Here is a 25,800-nt window from a genome sequence, read left to right as displayed (position 1 = left end):
CCACAGTAGACTAGTACTATACAGAACACAGACCCACAGTAAACTAGTACCATACAGAACACAGATCCACAGTAAACTAGTACTATACAGAACACAGACCCACAGTAAACTAGTACTATACAGAACACAGACCCACAGTAAACTAGTACCATACAGAACACAGACCCACTCCACAGTAAACTAGTACTATACAGAACACAGACCCACAGTAAACTAGTACTATACAGAACACAGACCCACAGTAAACTAGTACTATACAGAACACAGACCCACAGTAAACTAGTACCATACAGAACACAGACCCACAGTAAACTAGTACTATACAGAACACAGACCCACAGTAAACTAGTACCATACAGAACACATACCCACAGTAAACTAGTACTATACAGAACACAGACCCACAGTAAACTAGTACTATACAGAACACAGACCCACAGTAAACTAGTACTATACAGAACACAGACCCACAGTAAACTTGTACTATACAGAACACAGACCCACAGTAAACTAGTACCATACAGAACACAGACCCACTGTAAACTAGTACCATACAGAACACAGACCCACTCCACAGTAAACTAGTACTATACAGAACACAGACCCACAGTAAACTAGTACCATACAGAACACAGACCCACAGTAAACTAGTACTATACAGAACACAGACCCACTCCACAGTAAACTAGTACTATACAGAACACAGACCCACAGTAAACTAGTACTATACAGAACACAGACCCACAGTAAACTAGTACTATACAGAACACAGACCCACAGTAAACTAGTACCATACAGAACACAGATCCACAGTAAACTAGTACTATACAGAACACAGATCCACAGTAAACTAGTACTATACAGAACACAGACCCACAGTAAACTAGTACTATACAGAACACAGACCCACAGTAAACTAGTACCATACAGAACACAGACCCACTCCACAGTAAACTAGTACTATACAGAACACAGACCCACAGTAAACTAGTACTATACAGAACACAGACCCACAGTAAACTAGTACTATACAGAACACAGACCCACAGTAAACTAGTACCATACAGAACACAGACCCACAGTAAACTAGTACCATACAGAACACAGACCCACAGTAAACTAGTACCATACAGAACACATACCCACAGTAAACTAGTACTATACAGAACACAGACCCACAGTAAACTAGTACTATACAGAACACAGACCCACAGTAAACTAGTACTATACAGAACACAGACCCACAGTAAACTTGTACTATACAGAACACAGACCCACAGTAAACTAGTACTATACAGAACACAGACTCACAGTAAACTAGTACTATACAGAACACAGACCCACAGTAAACTAGTACTATACAGAACACAGACCCACAGTAAACTAGTACTATACAGAACACAGACCCACTCCACAGTAAACTAGTACTATACAGAACACAGACCCACAGTAAACTAGTACTATACAGAACACAGACCCACAGTAAACTAGTACTATACAGAACACAGACCCACAGTAAACTAGTACTATACAGACCCACAGTAAACAGACCAACTCCACAGTAAACAGACCAACTCCACAGTAAACAGACCAACTCCACAGTAAACAGACCAACTCCAGTGTTTAAAATCACAGTTTTTATTCATATTAGAGAAGAAGAAACCCCGGCTCCTGTCCTTCTAACTTACGCCCAAACGGAAAGGTTATCTTTTCAGTACCGAGAGTCCCGACTGGCCTATAAAGGAGTAGAATTACACGTGGAACACGTTGCCATTGGTCCTTGTTGTCACACAGTGTTTGTTTGGTAATCAGCGTTAGAAAAATCTGAAAACAAAATAATCATCAAATGTGTTAGTATGTATTTTCTGACGTTATGCCAAGGCACCTAGGCAATGGGGGCTTGCGTCCCAAATAATAGCACCCTATTCCCTTCGTCGTGCACTCATTCATTTTCTTTACCAGAGCTCTATGGGCCCTGGGCAACAGTAGTGCACTATATATATATATATATATATATATATATATATATATATATATATATATATATATATATATATATATATATATATATATATATATATATATATATATATATATATAGGGAATTAGGGTGCTATTTGGCACGTACTTCTGACATAGTTTAACATGTTCACTGTTCAGATAGAAATATAGGAAGTAGAAGAGAAGCCCTCTCTGACCTGTGGAATAAGGAACCATGCTATAGTCATATCTCCATCTGCTGAATGCAGACCTATTGGTTCATGGTCAGAGACTTGGAGATTTTTTCCCCCAGAGTTTTGTCTGTGTCCAAAATGGCACCCTATATTCTCTATATAGTGTACTACCGATGGCCGGGCCTTGGTCAAATGTAGTGCACTTTAGAGTAAATAGGATGCCAATTCAGACGCACACTTCACATTTTCATCCCCCAGAATAAAGACAGGGAGACATCACCAGATGTCTGTCCTTCAACTATGGTAATAACGTTTTTTTTTTTTAAATCCCCCCCCCCTCCCAAAAAAAGCCTAAACGAGCATTAGAAACTATCAGTAAACTAGTCATTGTTTAACACCATAAAAACTGATTGTCAGAAAAAGAGTCTTCTGAATGTAACATCCCCAGAAAAATAGTTAGAAAAGAGGACAAGGTCCCCAGCCAGTCTCTGTCTGCCCATGGCAGGCGGTGCCGTCTCAGAAATCACTTCCCGATGATGATCAGTAGCACTTCTTGTCTCGCAGGAAGTTGACACCATCTTCATGGGGGATACAAAAATAGAGACTTCTAATGTTCGTATAAAAGTAAACCATCGAATAATCATACAAGTTTTTGTCATAGTAACCATCACAACCGTTAAAGCCCAGGACTACGTGTTTTGCGAGTCACGTGGTTGTGATAAGGCACTTGTGTTTCTGTATGTATCCTTCCACCAGAGAGATACGTAGGAAGGAAGGAAGTAGTCCCTTCTGTCACAGTTTAAAGGATACTCCCCATGAGGGGGGAGTGAATAAGTGTACACACGGGGGGAGAAGTGTAGGTAGTACACTTCAGATAGGCTGTAGGTCGGCCAACTTCACTCCCTGTGGACACACAATATTTTAATTTAGCAAAAGTGTTGACTGACGTCGATACAACACATATAAGCAAAATTCGTGACGATTCTAAAAAATGACCCAGCCACCAGACACAGTTCAACCTTCCCCAGCCAAAACCCTCCACTCCAAACCAACAGTGATTTAATTGGTAACATCATCATATACACATATATATTTCACAAGCGAGTTAGATTTCTCCCCTTCAAACCCAACAGTGATTAAAAAACATTCTATTTCAGAATTAAGACCAATTAATTAATTGCCAATTAGCACCATTTGTGACCAATTAAATCCAGGTGAGTAGCTGGGTGTTAGTGGGTTAGACACACAGACCAATCAGGTGACGTTTCTCTACTCACACAGACAGGTAGAGTACTGTAGATATCAATGCAATAAAATACTAGGCTGTTCCAGGGAGGAGAGAACGGAGGGACCGAGTTAGATAATAGTTGGTGTGATAGATAAATAGATATATCTCTCTGTGTGTGTGTGTGTGTGTGTTTTCTCTACCTTCTGTCTGCTGTTCATCCAGCTCTTGATGGTGGGGACCAGTATTGAACCCAGTAGGATCTGAGCAGGGTGATAGATGAGGAGAGGGACTGAGATCAGAGAGAGATGCTCATACCCCTCAAACACGATCTTTAACATGGGTATACCTGGAGAGAGGCAGGGAGGAGAGAGGGAGAAGAGGTAAAGTATGTAAAAATGTAATAAAATGTATGCACTCTACTGTAAGTCGCTCTGGATAAGAGCGTCTGCTAAATGACTAAAATGTAAAAAAAAAAAAAAAATAAAAAAAATGTAAAATATAAAGAAAGAAAATAGATATTACCATTTGAGAAACGCAAGCTTAGCTTGATCCATTTCTGTATAATTGTCATGGTATTACTGGATGTGATCAAACTCGTGGTATTTGTTATTGACATAGTGGATGCGTTGAGTCTTTGCAGGTTAGTGTTGGTCAACTGACATATTTATGTTAGCAAGAGATCCGAGTTCCTGGTTGTAGCTGAGTCCAGAAACCAGAATACACATTTAGTTGTTGCTATGATTTACACCCCCTTTTCTCTCATCAAGGGATTTTACATGACACTTTCTATTCTGATTTAGCCTCCATTTGTCTCCTGCTTCCTGACGCGGGGTTGGCTTTAAGAACAATTCTCATCTTTATTTCCCGAGCAGATAAACACACACCATTTTTTTTTTTTTTTTTTTAAACAACTCAGAGTGAAAGATCTCTCTAAACCTTGGTTTTCTTCCTGACCCCATTCAGAGGAGAAAAATCCGGCCTGGGGGAATCTTTCAGACATGAGAAACAGATGTACCATCTCGACTGAGAAAGCTATATCAAGATACTTTTCTAAGCTCCATCTCTGACTCCTCTCAGGTGGTCCTTCTAAAAAAAAATGGATAACAGTAAAATGCACTAAAAGCGTACAAATTCCTCTTCTTCTTCTTAAGAAAGTTCTCACTCAGGCATCATAACTGAGAAGAATGGGATAAGTGGTGCTTTAAAAAAAAACAAAAAACATTTTATCATCTCTGCAGACTTTTTATTTGAGAGAAGAAAAAAAACCAGTGGTTTAAATTGACTGCTCTTCCCTCTGCCAGCCTTGACGGTTAAACACTTCAACTTCTAGTCAATCGGTTCTCATTTCAACAATTTACTATCCGTGATGTGCTAGATGCCTTGCTTAAGATTGATGTAATAAAAATTGTTTAGGAGAAAAACAAATCCACTCAGGTTGATATGCTTCATCCATTTTTTTCCCACTGCAGCTCTCTGCCCCCCTGATTACTGAATCATTAACACATATTTGTAACCTGATAATTATATCTAGTACTATCCCCAAGGTTTGGAAGGTAGCCCGTGTACTCCCCCTAACGATTATATCTAGTACTATCCCCGAGGTTTGGAACGAGGCCCGTGTACTCCCCCTAACGATTATATCTAGTACTATCCCCAAGGTTTGGAAGGTGACCCGTGTACTCCCCCTAACGATTATATCTAGTACTATCCCCCAGAAATGGCAACATAATCTATATGAACTCAGCTGCTACTTTATTTATAAGTATAATATTATTTATTATTACAGGCGACAGTTTTAGTACTCATCACTGCATTCTCTACCCGACAGTTGATTGTCCCTCTTTGATGTCATCACTGCATTCTCTACCAGACAGTTGATTGTCCCTCTTTGATGTCATCACTGCATTCTCTACCCGACAGTTGATTGTCCCTCTTTGATGTCATCACTGCATTCTCTACCAGACAGTTGATTGTCCCGCTCTGATGTCATCACTGCATTCTCTACCAGACAGTTGGTTGTCCCTCTTTGATGTCATCACTGCATTCTCTACCAGACAGTTGATTGTCCCGCTTTGATGTCATCACTGCATTCTCTACCAGACAGTTGGTTGTCCCTCTTTGATGTCATCACTGCATTCTCTACCAGACAGTTGGTTGTCATCACTGCATTCTCTACCAGCCAGTTAGTTGTCCCTCTCTGATGTCATCACTGCATTCTCTACCAGACAGTTGGTTGTCCCTCTCTGATGACATCACTGCATTCTCTACCAGACAGTTGATTGTCCCGCTTTGATGTCATCACTGCACTCTCTACCAGACAGTTGGTTGTCCCTCTTTGATGTCATCACTGCACTCTCTACCAGACAGTTGATTGTCCCGCTTTGATGTCATCACTGCACTCTCTACCAGACAGTTGGTTGTCCCGCTTTGATGTCATCACTGCACTCTCTACCAGACAGTTGGTTGTCCCGCTTTGATGTCATCACTGCACTCTCTACCAGACAGTTGGTTGTCCCTCTTTGATGTCATCACTGCACTCTCTACCAGACAGTTGGTTGTCCCTCTTTGATGTCATCACTGCACTCTCTACCAGACAGTTGATTGTCCCGCTTTGATGTCATCACTGCACTCTCTACCAGACAGTTGGTTGTCCCGCTTTGATGTCATCACTGCACTCTCTACCAGACAGTTGGTTGTCCCTCTTTGATGTCATCACTGCACTCTCTACCAGACAGTTGGTTGTCCCTCTTTGATGTCATCACTGCACTCTCTACCAGACAGTTGATTGTCCCGCTTTGATGTCATCACTGCACTCTCTACCAGACAGTTGGTTGTCCCTCTTTGATGTCATCACTGCATTCTCTACCAGACAGTTGGTTGTCCCTCTTTGATGTCATCACTGCACTCTCTACCAGACAGTTGGTTGTCCCTCTTTGATGTCATCACTGCATTCTCTACCAGACAGTTGGTTGTCCCTCTTTGATGTCATCACTGCACTCTCTACCAGACAGTTGGTTGTCCCGCTTTGATGTCATCACTGCACTCTCTACCAGACAGTTGGTTGTCCCTCTTTGATGTCATCACTGCACTCTCTACCAGACAGTTGGTTGTCCCGCTTTGATGTCATCACTGCACTCTCTACCAGACAGTTGGTTGTCCCTCTTTGATGTCATCACTGCACTCTCTACCAGACAGTTGGTTGTCCCTCTTTGATGTCATCACTGCACTCTCTACCAGACAGTTGGTTGTCCCTCTTTGATGTCATCACTGCACTCTCTACCAGACAGTTGGTTGTCCCTCTTTGATGTCATCACTGCACTCTCTACCAGACAGTTGATTGTCCCGCTTTGATGTCATCACTGCACTCTCTACCAGACAGTTGGTTGTCCCGCTTTGATGTCATCACTGCACTCTCTACCAGACAGTTGGTTGTCCCTCTTTGATGTCATCACTGCACTCTCTACCAGACAGTTGGTTGTCCCGCTTTGATGTCATCACTGCACTCTCTACCAGACAGTTGGTTGTCCCGCTTTGATGTCATCACTGCACTCTCTACCAGACAGTTGGTTGTCCCGCTTTGATGTCATCACTGCACTCTCTACCAGACAGTTGGTTGTCCCTCTTTGATGTCATCACTGCACTCTCTACCAGACAGTTGGTTGTCCCGCTTTGATGTCATCACTGCACTCTCTACCAGACAGTTGGTTGTCCCTCTTTGATGTCATCACTGCACTCTCTACCAGACAGTTGGTTGTCCCTCTCTGATGACATCACTGCATTCTCTACCAGACAGTTGGTTGTCCCTCTCTGATGACATCACTGCATTCTCTACCAGACAGTTGGTTGTCCCTCTCTGATGACATCACTGCATTCTCTACCAGACAGTTGGTTGTCCCTCTCTGATGACATCACTGCATTCTCTACCAGACAGTTGATTGTCCCGCTTTGATGTCATCACTGCACTCTCTACCAGACAGTTGGTTGTCCCTCTTTGATGTCATCACTGCATTCTCTACCAGACAGTTGGTTGTCCCTCTTTGATGTCATCACTGCATTCTCTACCAGACAGTTGGTTGTCCCTCTCTGATGACATCACTGCATTCTCTACCAGACAGTTGGTTGTCCCTCTCTGATGACATCACTGCATTCTCTACCAGACAGTTGGTTGTCCCTCTCTGATGACATCACTGCACTCTCTACCAGACAGTTGGTTGTCCCTCTCTGATGACATCACTGCACTCTCTACCAGACAGTTGGTTGTCCCGCTTTGATGTCATCACTGCATTCTCTACCAGACAGTTGATTGTCCCGCTTTGATGTCATCACTGCATTCTCTACCAGACAGTTGGTTGTCCCTCTTTGATGTCATCACTGCATTCTCTACCAGACAGTTGGTTGTCCCTCTCTGATGACATCACTGCATTCTCTACCAGACAGTTGGTTGTCCCTCTCTGATGACATCACTGCATTCTCTACCAGACAGTTGGTTGTCCCTCTCTGATGACATCACTGCACTCTCTACCAGACAGTTGGTTGTCCCTCTCTGATGACATCACTGCACTCTCTACCAGACAGTTGGTTGTCCCGCTTTGATGTCATCACTGCACTCTCTACCAGACAGTTGATTGTCCCGCTTTGATGTCATCACTGCATTCTCTACCAGACAGTTGGTTGTCCCTCTTTGATGTCATCACTGCATTCTCTACCAGACAGTTGATTGTCCCGCTTTGATGTCATCACTGCACTCTCTACCAGACAGTTGGTTGTCCCTCTTTGATGTCATCACTGCACTCTCTACCAGACAGTTGGTTGTCCCTCTTTGATGTCATCACTGCATTCTCTACCAGACAGTTGGTTGTCCCTCTTTGATGTCATCACTGCACTCTCTACCAGACAGTTGGTTGTCCCTCTTTGATGTCATCACTGCACTCTCTACCAGACAGTTGGTTGTCCCTCTTTGATGTCATCACTGCATTCTCTACCAGACAGTTGGTTGTCCCTCTTTGATGTCATCACTGCATTCTCTACCAGACAGTTGGTTGTCCCTCTTTGATGTCATCACTGCATTCTCTACCAGACAGTTGATTGTCCCGCTTTGATGTCATCACTGCACTCTCTACCAGACAGTTGGTTGTCCCTCTTTGATGTCATCACTGCACTCTCTACCAGACAGTTGGTTGTCCCTCTTTGATGTCATCACTGCATTCTCTACCAGACAGTTGGTTGTCCCTCTTTGATGTCATCACTGCATTCTCTACCAGACAGTTGGTTGTCCCTCTTTGATGTCATCACTGCATTCTCTACCAGACAGTTGGTTGTCCCTCTTTGATGTCATCACTGCATTCTCTACCAGACAGTTGGTTGTCCCTCTTTGATGTCATCACTGCATTCTCTACCAGACAGTTGGTTGTCCCTCTTTGATGTCATCACTGCATTCTCTACCAGACAGTTGGTTGTCCCTCTTTGATGACATCACTGCATTCTCTACCAGACAGTTGGTTGTCCCTCTTTGATGTCATCACTGCATTCTCTACCAGACAGTTGGTTGTCCCTCTTTGATGACATCACTGCATTCTCTACCAGACAGTTGGTTGTCCCTCTTTGATGACATCACTGCATTCTCTACCAGACAGTTGGTTGTCCCTCTTTGATGTCATCACTGCACTCTCTACCAGACAGTTGGTTGTCCCTCTTTGATGACATCACTGCATTCTCTACCAGACAGTTGGTTGTCCCTCTTTGATGTCATCACTGCACTCTCTACCAGACAGTTGGTTGTCCCGCTTTGATATCATCACTGCACTCTCTACCAGACAGTTGGTTGTCCCGCTTTGATGTCATCACTGCACTCTCTACCAGACAGTTGGTTGTCCCTCTTTGATGTCATCACTGCACTCTCTACCAGACAGTTGGTTGTCCCTCTTTGATGACATCACTGCATTCTCTACCAGACAGTTGGTTGTCCCGCTTTGATGACATCACTGCACTCTCTACCAGACAGTTGGTTGTCCCTCTTTGATGTCATCACTGCACTCTCTACCAGACAGTTGGTTGTCCCTCTTTGATGTCATCACTGCATTCTCTACCAGACAGTTGGTTGTCCCTCTCTGATGACATCACTGCATTCTCTACCAGACAGTTGGTTGTCCCTCTTTGATGACATCACTGCATTCTCTACCAGACAGTTGGTTGTCCCTCTTTGATGTCATCACTGCATTCTCTACCAGACAGTTGGTTGTCCCTCTTTGATGTCATCACTGCATTCTCTACCAGACAGTTGATTGTCCCTCTTTGATGACATCACTGCATTCTCTACCAGACAGTTGATTGTCCCTCTTTGATGACATCACTGCATTCTCTACCAGACAGTTGATTGTCCCTCTTTGATGACATCACTGCATTCTCTACCAGACAGTTGATTGTCCCTCTTTGATGACACGTAGGTTGATAGCAATGTATGTTCAATTATAAAAATGTTTTAACAATAAGTCCCACTGTACCTAACATCATTACTAACCTTTAGACATACGAGTCACCACCCCTCGGTCTCAGGGATGGATGACTGGAAATTCATTTGGTCTCGACGGAGTTAGGTAAATCATGTTTTAGTTTTTTAGTGGAACAATCTTCAAAATGTTCTGAAATGTGATGTCCTGGTGCCTCTTGGGTAATTCAGGAAGCTGATTAAGGATCTTATTACTGATGAATGTGATGTCCTGGTGCCTCTTGGGTAATTCAGGAAGCCGATTAAGGATCTTATTAGTGATGAATGTGATGTCCTGGTGCCTCTTGGGTAATTCAGGAAGCCGATTAAGGATCTTATTAGTGATGAATGTGATGTCCTGGTGCCTCTTGGGTAATTCAGGAAGCCGATTAAGGATCTTATTACTGATGAACATGTTTCTTTATTGGTGCATTTTGTATTTTTTTAATGTGTATTTTTCTGTAAAAAGAGACCTTGGTCTCAGTATGAATCCCTGAAAAAAAAAAGGTTAAATAAAAAATAAATAAAAATAAACTGTCTGCTTACCCAGGGTGAGAGACTTGTGAGTAGCACAGAACATGATAGCTACTGTGTCAGCTGGAGTAAAACCAGACTGTTTCCTACGGGACGGGACGGGAGAGGACGGGAGAGGACAGGAGGGGAGAGGACAGGAGGGGAGGGGACGTGACAGGAGGGGAGGGGACGGGAGGGGATGGGACAGGAGAGGACAGGAGGGGAGGGGACAGGAGAGGACAGGAGGGGAGGGGACGGGACAGGAGAGGACAGGAGGGGAGGGGACGGGACAGGAGAGGAGGGGACGGGACGTGAGGGGACGGGACAGGAGAGGAGGGGAGAGGACAGAAGGGGAGGGGAGGGTACGGGACAGGAGGGGAGGGGATGGGAGGGTACGGGACAGGAGGGGAGGGGATGGGACGGGACAGGAGAGGACGGGAGAGGACAGAAGGGGAGGGGACGGGACAGGAGGGGAGGGGATGGGACAGGAGAGGAGGGGACGGGACAGGAGAGGAGGGGACGGGACAGGAGAGGAGGGGACGGGACAGGAGAGGAGGGGACGGGACAGGAGAGGGGACGGGACGGGAGAGGACAGGAGGGGAGGGGACGGGAGAGGAGGGGACGGGAGAAGATGGGAGGTGACAGGACGGGAGAGGAGGGGAGGGGACGGGAGATAGAGAGAGAGATCAGAGGCAAACACACACACACCTAAAACATCACAGTCACATCACATCTCACAGCATGAGATGAATAGAGCCCTATAATCCTAGAGTGACTGTACTACAGTACTACACTAGAGGCTGCAGCATGACAGTACTACAGTACTACACGAGAGGCTGCAGCATGACAGTAACAGTACTACAGTATAACACTAGAGGCTGCAGCATGACAGTAACAGTACTACAGTATAACACTAGAGGCTGCAGCATGACAGTAACAGTACTACAGTATAACACTAGAGGCTGCAGCATGACAGTAACAGTACTACAGTATAACACTAGAGGCTGCAGCATGACAGTAACAGTACTACAGTATAACACTAGAGGCTGCAGCATGACAGTAACAGTACTACAGTATAACACTAGAGGCTGCAGCATGACAGTACTACAGTACTACACGAGAGGCTGCAGCATGACAGTAACAGTATAACACTAGAGGCTGCAGCATGACAGTAACAGTACTACAGTATAACACTAGAGGCTGCAGCATGACAGTAACAGTACTACAGTATAACACTAGAGGCTGCAGCATGACAGTAACAGTACTACAGTACTACACGAGAGGCTGCAGCATGACAGTAACAGTACTACAGTATAACACTGGAGGCTGCAGCATGACAGTAACAGTATAACACTGGAGGCTGCAGCATGACAGTAACAGTATAACACTGGAGGCTGCAGCATGACAGTAACAGTATAACACTGGAGGCTGCAGCATGACAGTAACAGTATAACACTGGAGGCTGCAGCATGACAGTAACAGTATAACACTAGAGGCTACAGCATGACAGTAACAGTATAACACTGGAGGCTGCAGCATGACAGTAACAGTATAACACTAGAGGCTGCAGCATGACAGTAACAGTATAACACTAGAGGCTGCAGCATGACAGTAACAGTACTACAGTATAACACTGGAGGCTGCAGCATGACAGTAACAGTACTACAGTATAACACTAGAGGCTGCAGCATGACAGTAACAGTACTACAGTATAACACTAGAGGCTGCAGCATGACAGTAACAGTATAACACTGGAGGCTGCAGCATGACAGTAACAGTACTACAGTATAACACTAGAGGCTGCAGCATGACAGTAACAGTATAACACTAGAGGCTGCAGCATGACAGTAACAGTACTACAGTATAACACTGGAGGCTGCAGCATGACAGTAACAGTATAACACTAGAGGCTGCAGCATGACAGTAACAGTATAACACTGGAGGCTGCAGCATGACAGTAACAGTATAACACTAGAGGCTGCAGCATGACAGTAACAGTATAACACTAGAGGCTGCAGCATGACAGTAACAGTATAACACTGGAGGCTGCAGCATGACAGTAACAGTATAACACTGGAGGCTGCAGCATGACAGTAACAGTACTACAGTATAACACTAGAGGCTGCCGCATGACAGTAACAGTACTACAGTATAACACTAGAGGCTGCAGCATGACAGTAACAGTACTACAGTATAACACTAGAGGCTGCAGCATGACAGTAACAGTACTACAGTATAACACTAGAGGCTGCAGCATGACAGTAACAGTACTACAGTATAACACTGGAGGCTGCAGCATGACAGTACTACAGTACTACAGTATAACACTAGAGGCTGCAGCATGACAGTAACAGTATAACACTAGAGGCTGCAGCATGACAGTAACAGTACTACAGTATAACACTGGAGGCTGCAGCATGACAGTAACAGTACTACAGTATAACACTAGAGGCTGCAGCATGACAGTAACAGTACTACAGTATAACACTAGAGGCTGCAGCATGACAGTAACAGTATAACACTAGAGGCTGCAGCATGACAGTAACAGTATAACACTAGAGGCTGCAGCATGACAGTAACAGTACTACAGTATAACACTGGAGGCTGCAGCATGACAGTAACAGTACTACAGTATAACACTGGAGGCTGCAGCATGACAGTAACAGTACTACAGTATAACACTAGAGGCTGCAGCATGACAGTAACAGTATAACACTGGAGGCTGCAGCATGACAGTAACAGTATAACACTGGAGGCTGCAGCATGACAGTAACAGTATAACACTGGAGGCTGCAGCATGACAGTAACAGTATAACACTGGAGGCTGCAGCATGACAGTAACAGTATAACACTGGAGGCTGCAGCATGACAGTAACAGTATAACACTGGAGGCTGCAGCATGACAGTAACAGTATAACACTGGAGGCTGCAGCATGACAGTAACAGTATAACACTGGAGGCTGCAGCATGACAGTAACAGTATAACACTAGAGGCTGCAGCATGACAGTAACAGTATAACACTGGAGGCTGCAGCATGACAGTAACAGTATAACACTGGAGGCTGCAGCATGACAGTAACAGTATAACACTGGAGGCTGCAGCATGACAGTAACAGTACTACAGTATAACACTAGAGGCTACAGCATGACAGTAACAGTACTATTAAACTCACTGTGTGGAGAAGACAAACGTCAACAGCATGAAGCTCAGCTGGATGCAGAATACTGGGGACAGACAACGCATCAAATCAGAGGGTTTAGACAGAACTCACACAGAGAGAGAGAGAGAGAGACAGAGAGAGAGAGAGAGAGGAGAGAGAGAGGAGACAGAGAGAGAGAGAGAGAGGAGACAGAGAGAGAGAGAGAGAGAGAGAGAGAGAGAGAGAGAGAGAGGAGAGAGAGAGGAGACAGAGAGAGAGAGAGGAGAGAGAGAGACAGAGAGAGCCAGACAGAGACACAGAGAGACACAGAGAGAGAGAGAGAGAGAGAGAGAGAGAGAGAGACAGAGAGAGAGAGAGAGAGGAGAGAGGAGAGAGAGAGGAGAGAGAGAGGAGACAGAGAGAGAGAGAGAGGAGAGAGAGAGGAGAGAGAGAGGAGAGATAGAGGAGAGAGAGAGGAGAGAGAGAGGAGAGAGAGAGGAGAGAGAGAGGAGAGATAGAGGAGAGAGGAGAGAGAGAGAGAGACAGAGAGAGAGAGAGAGAGAGGAGAGAGACAGAGAGAGAGAGAGAGAGAGGAGAGAGAGAGGAGAGAGAGAGGAGACAGAGAGAGAGACAGAGACAGAGAGAGACATGTGTGATGTGATATGTGTAATGTTTACTGTTAATTTGTATTGTTTATTTCACTTTTGTATATTATCTACCTCACTTGCTTTGGCAATGTTAACACATGTTTCCCATGTCAATAAAGCCCCTTGAATTGAATTGACAGACAGAGAGAGAGAGAGAGACAGAGAGAGAGAGACAGACAGACAGACAGACAGAGAGAGACAGAGAGAGACAGAGAGAGCCAGAGAGAGAGAGAGACAGACAGAGAGACTCACTGATGAAGGTGATGAGCAACAGGCTGAGGTGGTCCAGTTCAATATCCGGGTTAGAGAAGGTCTCACAGAAGGTGGTGTAAATGATCATCAGGAGAACCAAAGAACTGATGACTCCAAACGGAGGTTTCCTCCTCTCTAGCCAGTCCCTCAGGAACCTCCGGGACACCTGGGATACATAGTGGTTATAAGGGCTTCATAGAGGTGTTATAGACTCCCAAAGAAGGTCACCTCTCTAGCCAGTCCCTCAGGAACCTCCGGGACACCTGGGATACATAGTGGTTATAAAGGGCTTCATAGAGGTGTTATAGACTCCCAAAGAAGGTCTCCTCTCTAGCCAGTCCCTCAGGAACCTCCGGAACACCTGGGATACATAGTGGTTATAAGGCCTTCATAGAGGTGTTATAGACTCCCAAAGAAGGTCTCCTCTCTAGCCAGTCCCTCAGGAACCTCCGGGACACCTGGGATACATAGTGGTTTTAAGGGCTTTATAGAGGTGTTATAGACTCCCAAAGAAGGTCATCTCTCTAGCTAGTCCCTCAGGAAATATGTTTTTTATAAAAAGCTTATAGATGATTTACAACAGGTTTATAAAGTGGTTAACGGAGGTATTATTTGGGGCTTTTAACAGGTTAATAAAAGGTTTTGTTAAACAGTGTACGGACATTGCACAGGATGAAGGGTTTAAAAAATACTCATTAAAAAAAAGGTGTTAAATTGGGGCCTGTATAGTCTTTATAAAAGAGGATCTATAAACTGTACCTGTCCTAGGATGAGAGGAACGACCACAGTCATAAAGAGCTGAGAGAAGATGGAGGAGAACGGAACGGACGATGACGAGCCCAGCTGGAGGAGGAGAGAGGATGAACAAGGGATGAGAATGTGGCAACATAACAGGTACTGGCATTGAAACCCTGTCAGTAGCAGTAGGAAACACCTTTGGGAAGGTCCTTTCTCCCCCGATTTCTCAGTTTTGCCTGGCGACCAGATCTAGGGAGAGTCTTGGTGGTTCCAAACTTCTTCCATTTAAGAATGATGGAGGCCACTGTGTTCTTGGGGAACTTCAATGCTGCAGACATTTTTTGGTGTCCTTCCCCAGATCTGTGCCTCGACACAATCCGGTCTCAGAGCTCTACGGACAATTCCTTTGAACCTAGTGGCTTGGTTTTTGCTCTGACATGCTCTGTCAACTGTGGGACCTTATATAGACAGGTGTGTGCCTTTCCAAATCATGTGCAATCAATTTATCACAGGTGGACTCCAATGAAGTTGTAGAAACATCTCAAGGATGATCAATGGAAACAGGATGCACCTGAACTCAGTCTCAGAGCAAAGACTCTGAATACTTTATTACATAAGGTATTTCGGTTTATTTTTTTATAAATTTGATAAAAACCTGTTTTTGCTTTGTCATTATGGAGTATTGTGATGTCATTATGGAGTATTGTGATGTCATTATGGAGTATTGTGATGTCATTATGGGGTATTGTGTGTAGATTGAGGAGTAAAAACATAGAATTTCATAGAATTTTAGGCTGTAAGTGAAGGGGTTTTTCTGAATGCAGAGTACAAATGACCTCAACTAACTAGTACCCTGCACATTGACTCGGTACCAGTGCCCCTGCACATTGACCCCGGTACCAGTAGCCCTGCACATTGACCCCGGTACCAGTAGCCCTGCACATTGACCCCGGTACCAGTAGCCCTGCACATTGACCCCGGTACCAGTAGCCCTGCACATTGACCCCGGTACCAGTAGCCCTGCACATTGACCCCGGTACCAGTAGCCCTGCACATTGACCCCGGTACCAGTAGCCCTGCACATTGACCCCGGTACCAGTAGCCCCTGCACATTGACACGGTACCAGTAGCCCTGCACATTGACTCGGTACCAGTAGCCCTGCACATTGACTCGGTACCAGTAGCCCTGCACATTGACTCGGTACCAGTAGCCCTGCACATTGACACGGTACCAGTAGCCCTGCACATTGACACGGTACCAGTAGCCCTGCACATTGACACGGTACCAGTAGCCCTGCACATTGACACGGTACCAGTAGCCCTGCACATTGACACGGTACCAGTAGCCCTGCACATTGACTCGGTACCAGTAGCCCTGCACATTGACTCGGTACCAGTGCCCCTGCACATTGACTCGGTACCAGTGCCCCTGCACATTGACTCGGTACCAGTGCCCCTGCACATTGACTCGGTACCAGTGCCCCTGCACATTGACTCGGTACCAGTGCCCCTGCACATTGACTCGGTACCAGTGCCCCTGCACATTGACTCGGTACCAGTAGCCCTGCACATTGACACGGTACCAGTAGCCCTGCACATTGACTCGATACCAGTACCACCTGTATTCAGCCTCGTTACTGTTATTTTATTGTGTTACTTTATTTAGAAAACATTTTCTTAAAACTGCATTGTTGGTTATGGGCTTGTAAGCATTTCACTGTAAGGTCTACCTACACCTGTTGTATTCAGCATTTCACTGTAAGGTCTACTACACCTGTTGTATTCAGCATTTCACTGTAAGGTCTACCTACACCTGTTGTATTCAGCATTTCACTGTAAGGTCTACCTACACCTGTTGTATTCAGTATTTCACTGTAAGGTCTACTACACCTGTTGTATTCAGCATTTCACTGTGAGGTCTACTACACCTGTTGTATTCAGCATTTCACTGTAAGGTCTACTACACCTGTTGTATTCAGCATTTCACTGTAAGGTCTACTACACCTGTTGTATTCAGCATTTCATTGTAAGGTTTAATACACCTGTTGTATTCAGCATTTCACTGTAAGGTCTACTACACCTGTTGTATTCAGCATTTCACTGTGAGGTCTACTACACCTGTTGTATTCAGCATTTCACTGTAAGGTCTACCTACACCTGTTGTATTCAGCATTTCACTGTGAGGTCTACTACACCTGTTGTATTCAGCATTTCACTGTGAGGTCTACTACACCTGTTGTATTCAGCATTTCACTGTAAGGTCTACTACACCTGTTGTATTCAGCATTTCACTGTGAGGTCTACTACACCTGTTGTATTCAGCATTTCACTGTAAGGTCTACCTACACCTGTTGTATTCAGCATTTCACTGTAAGGTCTACTACACCTGTTGTATTCAGCATTTCACTGTAAGGTCTACCTACACCTGTTGTATTCAGCATTTCACTGTAAGGTCTACTACACCTGTTGTATTCAGCATTTCACTGTAAGGTCTACTACACCTGTTGTATTCAGCATTTCACTGTAAGGTCTACTACACCTGTTGTATTCAGCATTTCACTGTAAGGTCTACTACACCTGTTGTATTCAGCATTTCACTGTAAGGTCTACTACACCTGTTGTATTCAGCATTTCACTGTAAGGTCTACCTACACCTGTTGTATTCAGTATTTCACTGTAAGGTCTACTACACCTGTTGTATTCAGCATTTCACTGTGAGGTTTACTACACCTGTTGTATTCAGCATTTCACTGTAAGGTCTACTACACCTGTTGTATTCAGCATTTCACTGTAAGGTCTACCTACACCTGTTGTATTTGGCACACGTGACAAAGAAAGTTCCATTTAATTCAGAAAGTATTCATACCCCCTTGACTTTTTCCACATTTTGTTGTGTTACAGCCTGAATTTAAAATGGATTAAATTGAGATTTTGTGTCACTGATCTACACACAATACCCCGTCATGTCAAAGCGGAATTTTGTTAAAAATGTATTTGTTAGAAATGAATACAAAATGAAAAGCTGAAATGTCTTGAGTCAGTAAGTATTCAACTCCTTTGTTATGGCAAGACTAAATAAATTCAGGAGTAACAATGTGCTCAACAAGTCACATAATAAGTTGCACGGACTCACTGTGTTCAATAATAGTGTTTGACATGATTTTTGAATGACTACCTCATCTCTGTACCCCACACATATAATTATCTGTAAGGGCCCTCAGTCAAGCAGTGAATTTCAAACACAGATTCAACCACAAAGACCAGGGAGGTTTTCCAATGCCTCGCAGAGAAGGGCACCTATTGGTAGATAGCAGACATTGAATATCCCTTTGAGCATGGTGAAGTTATTAATTACACTTTGGATGGTGCATCAATACACCCAGTCACTACAAAAATACAGGCATCCTTCCTAACTCAGTTGCCGGAGAGGAAGGAAACCGCTCAGGAATTTCACCATGAGAACAAAGGTGACTTAAAAACAGTTCCAGAGTTTAATGGCTGTGATAGGTGAAAACTGAGAATGGATCAACAACATTGTAGTTACTCCACAATACTAGCATAAATTATTTAATGACAGAGTGAAAAGGAAGCCTGTAGAGAATAAAACTCCAAAACATGCATCCTGTTTGCAATAAGGCACTCAAGTAATACTTTCTGTCCTGAATATAAAGTGTTATTTTGGGGGCAAATCCAATACATTACGGAGTACCACTCTTGATATTTTCAAGTATAGTGGCGGCTGCATCATGTTATGGGTATGCTTGTCATCGACAAGGACTAGGGAGTTTTTCAGGATAAAAATAAACAGAATAGAGCTAAGCAGAGGCTAAATCCTAGAGGAAAACCTGGTTCAGTTTGCTTTCCACCAGACACTGGGAGATTAAATCACCTTTTCCACAGGACAATAACGTAAAATACAAGGTCAAATATACACTGGAGTTGCTTACCGAGAAGACAGTGAATGTTCCTGAGTGGTCTAGTTACAGTTTGGCCTTAGAAATCACCTTGAAAATCTATGGCAAGACTTGAGACTCACCCAGTAAGGTGATTCTAAAATGTATTGACTCAGGGGGATGAATAATTATCTAAATGAAGATTAGTGTTTTAGATGTCATATTTTTTTTTAATGTTAACATTTTTTATCCACTTTGACATTAAGTATTTTGTGTAGATCGTTGCCCCCCCCAAAAAATGACAATTTAAATCAATTTTAATCCTAAACACAACAAAATGTGGGAAAAAAAAGTCAAGGGGTGTGAATTCTTTGTGAAGGCGCCATGTAGAAAATACTTACAAACAGTAGTAACAGCAGTGGTGTCACTACAATTCCCTGTAGACAGAGAATAGGGGATATATGTTAGACAGGATCAATACTGTTCACATGGCTCCACAGTAAGGAAGTTAGCGCGTCTCTTCCCAGCCAGAACAGCCCACTTCTTCCTGTTTCTGTAGCGCCAGTCCAGTATAGATGGACAAGTCCTGCACACCCCCGCACACGGGCGCTCGTCTACCTCGAGGCCTTCACACCCCCGCACACGGGCGCTCGTCTACCTCGAGGCCTTCACACACCCGCACACGGGCGCTCGTCTACCTCGAGGCCTTCACACCCCCGCACACGGGCGCTCGTCTACCTCGAGGCCTTCACACCCCCGCACACGGGCGCTCGTCTACCTCGAGGCCTTCACACCCCCACACACGGGCGCTCGTCTACCTCGAGGCCTTCACACCCCACACACGGGCGCTCGTCTACCTCGAGGCCTTCACACCCCCACACACGGGCGCTCGTCTACCTCGAGGCCTTCACACCCCCACACACGGGCGCTCGTCTACCTCGAGGCCTTCACACCCCCACACACGGGCGCTCGTCTACCTCGAGGCCTTCACACCCCCACACACGGGCGCTCGTCTACCTCGAGGCCTTCACACCCCCACACACGGGCGCTCGTCTACCTCGAGGCCTTCACACCCCCACACACGGGCGCTCGTCTACCTCGAGGCCTTCACACCCCCACACACGGGCGCTCGTCTACCTCGAGGCCTTCACACCCCCCACACACGGGCGCTCGTCTACCTCGAGGCCTTCACCCCCCCACACACGGGCGCTCGTCTACCTCGAGGCCTTCACACCCCCACACACGGGCGCTCGTCTACCTCGAGGCCTTCACACCCCCACACGCGGGCGCTCGTCTACCTCGAGGCCTTCACACCCCCACACACGGGCGCTCGTCTACCTCGAGGCCTTCACACCATGGTAGACGAGAGAGACAATTCAGTCTTACCAGGAAGCTCCCGAAGGCGGAGTTAAAGATGGCGGCAGCCTGAGGGGAAGAATCAGAATACCCTTTTAGTTTATTAAAAAGAAACCAACACACACACACACAGTGTACATAGAAGGGATCTGTCCGACTTGTCGTGTACTAACGTGCTTCTACACCTGCATTTCTTGCTGTTTGGGGGTTTTAGGCTGGGTTTCTGTACAGCACTTTGTGATATCAGCTGTTGTACGAAGGGCTATATAAATACATTTGCTTTGATTTGAAATAGAACGTAATTCCACATACAACATGTATGTATGTATGTATGTGTAACGGATGTGAAATGGCTAGCTAGTTAGCGGGTACGCGCTAGTAGCATTTCAATCAGTTACGTCACTTGCTCTGAGACTTAAGTAGGGTTTCCCCTTGCTCTGCAAGGGCCGTGGCCTTTGTGGAGCGATGGGTAACGATGCTTCGTGGGCGACCGTTGTTGATGTGTGCAGGGGGTCCCTGGTTCGCGCCCGTGTCGGGGCGAGGGGACGGTTTAAAGTTATACTGTTACATTGATGCTGTTGACCCGGATCACTGGTTGCTGAGGAAAAGGAGGAGGTTGAAAGGGGGGTGAGTGTAACGGATGTGAAATGGCTAGCTAGTTAGCGGGTACGCGCTAGTAGCATTTCAATCAGTTACGTCACTTGCTCTGAGACTTTAAGTAGGGTTGCCCCTTGCTCTGCAAGGGCCGCGGCTTTTGTGGAGCGATGGGTAACGACGCTTCGTGGGTGTCAGTTGTTGATGTGTGCAGAGGGTCCCTGGTTCGCGCCCGTGTCGGGGCGAGGGGACGGTTTAAAGTTATACTGTTACATATGTACGCCGGTAGGCCTCTCATTGTAAATAAGAATTTGTTCTTAACTGACTTGCCTAGTTCAATAAAAGGTTAAAAAAAAAAAAAATATCATACAATGTGTATGTAAATACGTACCTCGTTCCCCCCCACAGCTTTGGTGAGTATCACAGCAGAGGAGACTGGAGGGGGCATACATCCCACCGTCTGTAACCTAGACGACGCGCACACACACACACAACAGGGTCTTTGTCAAGGTCACGTCGCCCGTGGCAACCGTAAGGTAGAACCACTGGCAGAATAAAGGACTCTTTCACTCATATATACACGTCACTCCTCCTCTCTAGCCCCCCCCCCCCCCCCCAATACAGTATGTAGTTGTGTGTTAGGAACATCCGATGGTCACACACACACGCACACACAAAGCTCCTCACCCTCGGAGGAGCCAGGTGTTGATTGAGGTAAGAGCCAGTAGTTTGATGCAGAGCCACATGGCAACAGGGAAGAAAACCAGGGTGAAGGACTGGACAAACAGATGCAGCTTCACATGGAGGAGGGCACTGGTCAACTCCTAGAGGAATATGGGGAGAGGAGAGAGAGAAGTATCAAACTGGTCAACTCCTAGAGGAATATGGGGAGAGGAGAGAGAAGTATCAAACTGGTCAACTCCTAGAGGAATATGGGGAGAGGAGAGAGAGGTATCAAACTGTTCAACTCCTAGAGGAATATGGGGAGAGGAGAGAGAGGTATCAAACTGGTCAACTCCTAGAGGAATATGGGGAGAGGAGAGAGAGGTATCAAACTGGTCAACTCCTAGAGGAATATGGGGAGAGGAGAGAGAAGTATCAAACTGGTCAACTCCTAGATGAATATGGAGAGAGGAGAGAGAGAAGTATCAAACTGGTCAACGCCTAGAGGAATATGGGGAGAGGAGAGAGAGAAGTATCGATGAACCATGCAAATAAAACCCTTTGAGATGAAAATTCTCAATGGAGAATCCCCAATGAAATAGCTTTTTGGAAAAACGGACGTTATGTGGTAACTAAACTATACGACGACGATCACTAGACAGGAGGAGTCTGGATTCACTACGTAAATGTCTCTTTACCTCGGTTTTTAATGACAGGCCGCTGTTGAAGAAAATGGCTGACACCGCAACATAGGTGATTGTGAACTCTGGTCTCAGTGGACCTGAGAGAGAGAGAGACAGAGAGAGAGACAGAGAGAGAGACAGAGAGAGAGACAGAGAGAGAGACAGAGAGCGAGACAGAGAGCGAGACAGAGAGCGAGACAGAGAGCGAGACAGAGAGAGAGAACAAGCGGGTTAACTCATACATAAGCAAACACATGTATTAGAACACACAATGAGGCATATGAGGCATATAGGATAAGCATATTATTCCTAGACTCTAGAACTTAATGAGGAAACAGGAGGTGTGCTCCCGGATATAGTGTGTGTTGGGCGGTGCCAGGCCAGCGCACTGTCGAACGCGTTTGTTTACTTGGTGTGAAGCGCTATCGTGTCACTTCCGCTTTCTTTCCGGTAATCGCTGATAAACTATAAATATGATACTGAAGGCTGAAACAGTAGCTGAAATCGTTTGAAAATCGGGTGGGAGCAACTAGCTAACGGTTGTTGGGAAAGGGGAAAGCTGGTCAGTTGTACAACATGAAAACATTCAATTGAAATGCGTCTTCCGCATTTAACCCAACCCCTGTGAATCAGAGAGGTGTGTTGTTGGTGGTTAGTTAGGTTAGCTCTAGCCCAACATATACTCTTAAGGAGTCTATCGATACCTCTTAGAAAATAACACATTAGGTCGTTGGATCTAAGGTAGACTGACTCTTGCAGCCAAAAAACGCCATCTAAGCGTGAATCGATTCTCAGATTTTGCGGGTAGTTAACTTAAAAGCCTTTTACTTTCATATCAAAATAATTTCTAATGAAAAATACACACTTTCTGTACACTTTTTTTTAACCGGCTTCATCAAAGTCTCAGTGGACAGTATTTTTGGCGGCCTCCACACGGGTGTTCGGAGAATTGCTAGATAGCTAATAACTGGGTAGCTAATTAGTCTTCTGTCTTCAGTATGTCTTCCATAAACGCGCTGTAACGTGGAGATATATTATTTCTCGCTGATATGAAAGGTCCCTACCGCAAGCGATGCCTGTTAATGTTCCGACCAAGCATCAGGGCTCAACACCCATACAGAAGATGTCTGTTACTGTTCAGACCAAGCATCAGGGCTTAACACCCATACAGAAGATGTCTGTTAATGTTCAGACCAAACATCAGGGCTCAACACCCATACAGAAGATGTCTGTTAATGTTCAGACCAAGCATCAGGGCTCAACACCCATACAGAAGATGTCTGTTAATGTTCAGACCAAGCATCAGGGCTCAACACCCATACAGAAGATGTCTGTTAATGTTCAGACCAAGCATCAGGGCTCAACACCCATACAGAAGATGTCTGTTACTGTTCAGACCAAGCATCAGGGCTCAACACCCATACAGAAGATGTCTGTTAATGTTCAGACCAAGCATCAGGGCTCAACACCCATACAGAAGATGTCTGTTACTGTTCAGACCAAGCATCAGGGCTCAACACCCATACAGAAGATGTCTGTTAATGTTCAGACCAAGCATCAGGGCTCAACACCCATACAGAAGATGTCTGTTAATGTTCAGACCAAGCATCAGGGGTCAACACCCATACAGAAGATGTCTTCGTCCAATGACTAGAGTGTAATGACATGGGGTGATGATCATGGGATATGTGAGTTCACCTGCTTAAAAGTGAGTCTGACAGCTCAACAGATATCACGGTCCCAACAACAGCTCATGTAGCTACCTACCATTCTTGTGTCGAACCATTATGGCAAATCATAAGATCTAACTTATTTTTGGGGGGAATAAACTGTTTATCTAAAAACAATGTTGACATGAATATTGAAGAACATCAGATCAGTGTCAACTTGAACTCACCTCCTTTCAATCCAATTGCAGGCTGTAGTTTCGCCGACACGATTACTGCCACTATACCGATAATAAACCATTCTTTCCGTACCCTAGCCAACAGGCCCATATTACCCGCCTCGACACGGCTCCCCGGGCCGAACCTAACTTCCCTGTCCCGTCCGGACAAGCCCTAATAGCGACAGAAACTTTGTCAGGTTGCAGTTTTGAAGATGGATAAAGCGACACACGATTTCATATCCGTACAATAATCTGCAGGCAACACTGACGATGACGTCACTTTACTATTGTAATGAGGAAACCTTCAAAATAAAAGCCCGCATTTTCAAAACATTGCAAAGGTGGATAAACTCATTCAAATGATATTACATTTGTAATCAACGTCGTTTAAAAAAAAATTGTGCTTATAAGCAAATGCAAGAAGGAATTTATGGGTTTTTAAGACCACTATTGAAAAATACAATGTTCAGACTGGTATGGTGACAATATTGGGATTTCTAGATTTAAAAAAAAAACTATAATTTGTGCAGATGTAAAAAAGTGAGGTTGGGAGTAGTCGGAAGAGTCTGTAGAATCTATATATAGCGCCATTTTATGGGAAACACGGAATACGGAATGTTGCTGGCAGTGGTGTGAAGGCAAAATACTTGAAAGTACTACTTAAGTCATTTTTAGGGGGTATCTGTACTTTACAATTTATACTTTTGAGAACTTTTACGTTTACTTCACTACATTCCTACAGAAAATGATGTACTTTTTACACCATAGATTTTCCCTGACAACCAAAAGTACTCGTTAGATTTTGAATGATTAGCACGACAGGAAAATGGTCCAATTCACACACTTATCAAGAGAACATCCCTGGTCATCCCTACTGCCTCTGATCTGGCAGACACAGCAAACACACTCGGGGATTCGATCCAGCAACCTTTCGGTTACGGACCCAACGCTCTAACCACTAGGCTACCTGCCACCCCATAGTTGCACAGTCAGTGTTGTTGCTAAACAACCAACCCGTCAATAGATTCTACAGACTCTGCTTAGTTTCTCTATGTCGTTCATATACAGTGTATTACATTGTAGAGCATGGAATGGGTGGAGTAAGGAGTCACCAGCCCTCTGTATTAAACCTGTTGCCCAGCACAATAGATACATTTAAGCAATTGAGTAATTCTAATTGCATATTTATATTTTATTAAAAATGTATTATTTATTGACTTATTTATACACAATAGCTTTGCACATACCAGTATTTGGTGTAAACTTTGTAAAAAAAAAAAAAAAAAAAGAGTTAAAAAAATATATATATATTTTTTAAATCGGTATAAATAATACTTTTTATTTTTTTTTAAAGTTCGGCAAATTATCCATACATTTTTTAATAGGTAGTTGCGATGCTGTGAAAAACTGTTGTACTGCACTAAAAAAAAATCGATATTCCCAAAATGTAGTATGTCTTTGTAGGAGGACTCTTATTTTGAAGAAGAAACAATTTTACGCCTGTCCTGCCAGCATATTATCCTGCTGCCAGGAGAACGGCAATAGGA

General features: G+C 44.6%; 1 protein-coding gene across 6 annotated transcripts; it reads right to left on the bottom strand.

The window, feature by feature from the left end:
- Nucleotides 1-1,622: 1,622 nt before the first annotated feature.
- slc10a7 (solute carrier family 10 member 7) lies at nt 1,623-24,529 on the bottom strand. Of its 6 annotated transcripts, XM_055901262.1 has the most exons (13): nt 24,263-24,529; nt 22,381-22,463; nt 21,707-21,843; nt 21,411-21,486; nt 20,456-20,494; nt 19,471-19,506; nt 15,198-15,281; nt 14,439-14,604; nt 13,573-13,624; nt 10,433-10,506; nt 3,603-3,748; nt 3,452-3,497; nt 1,623-3,077 (listed from the first exon to the last, which is right to left on the bottom strand). In XM_055901262.1, the coding sequence occupies exons 1-12, from the start codon at nt 24,360-24,362 to the stop codon at nt 3,477-3,479; spliced, it is 1,014 nt and encodes a 337-aa protein (XP_055757237.1). In that variant the 5' UTR covers nt 24,363-24,529; the 3' UTR covers nt 1,623-3,077; nt 3,452-3,476. The 6 variants fall into 6 exon arrangements, 5 of the variants coding, with proteins under 5 accessions (XP_055757237.1, XP_055757236.1, XP_055757239.1 ...); XR_008756449.1 differs by having other exon boundaries at nt 3,452-3,748; XM_055901261.1 differs by lacking the exon at nt 3,452-3,497.
- Between the last annotated feature and the right edge of the window lie 1,271 nt (nt 24,530-25,800).

The sequence above is a fragment of the Salvelinus fontinalis genome, chromosome 36 (genome assembly GCF_029448725.1).
Source record: "Salvelinus fontinalis isolate EN_2023a chromosome 36, ASM2944872v1, whole genome shotgun sequence".
Taxonomy (NCBI): Eukaryota; Metazoa; Chordata; class Actinopteri; order Salmoniformes; family Salmonidae; genus Salvelinus; species Salvelinus fontinalis.
This window is presented reverse-complemented; position numbering and strand designations above follow the sequence as displayed.

Coding starts and splice junctions, on each gene's coding strand:
- slc10a7 (XM_055901260.1), bottom strand. CDS start 24,362: ATGGGCCTGTTGGCTAGGGTACGGAAAGAATGGTTTATTATCGGTATA. Junction 21,844..22,380: donor GCCTGTCATTAAAAACCGAG/GTAAAGAGACAT, acceptor ATATTCCTCTAG/GAGTTGACCAGTGCCCTCCT. Junction 3,749..10,432: donor TCACAAGTCTCTCACCCTGG/GTAAGCAGACAG, acceptor GCCTCTCTCCAG/GTATACCCATGTTAAAGATC.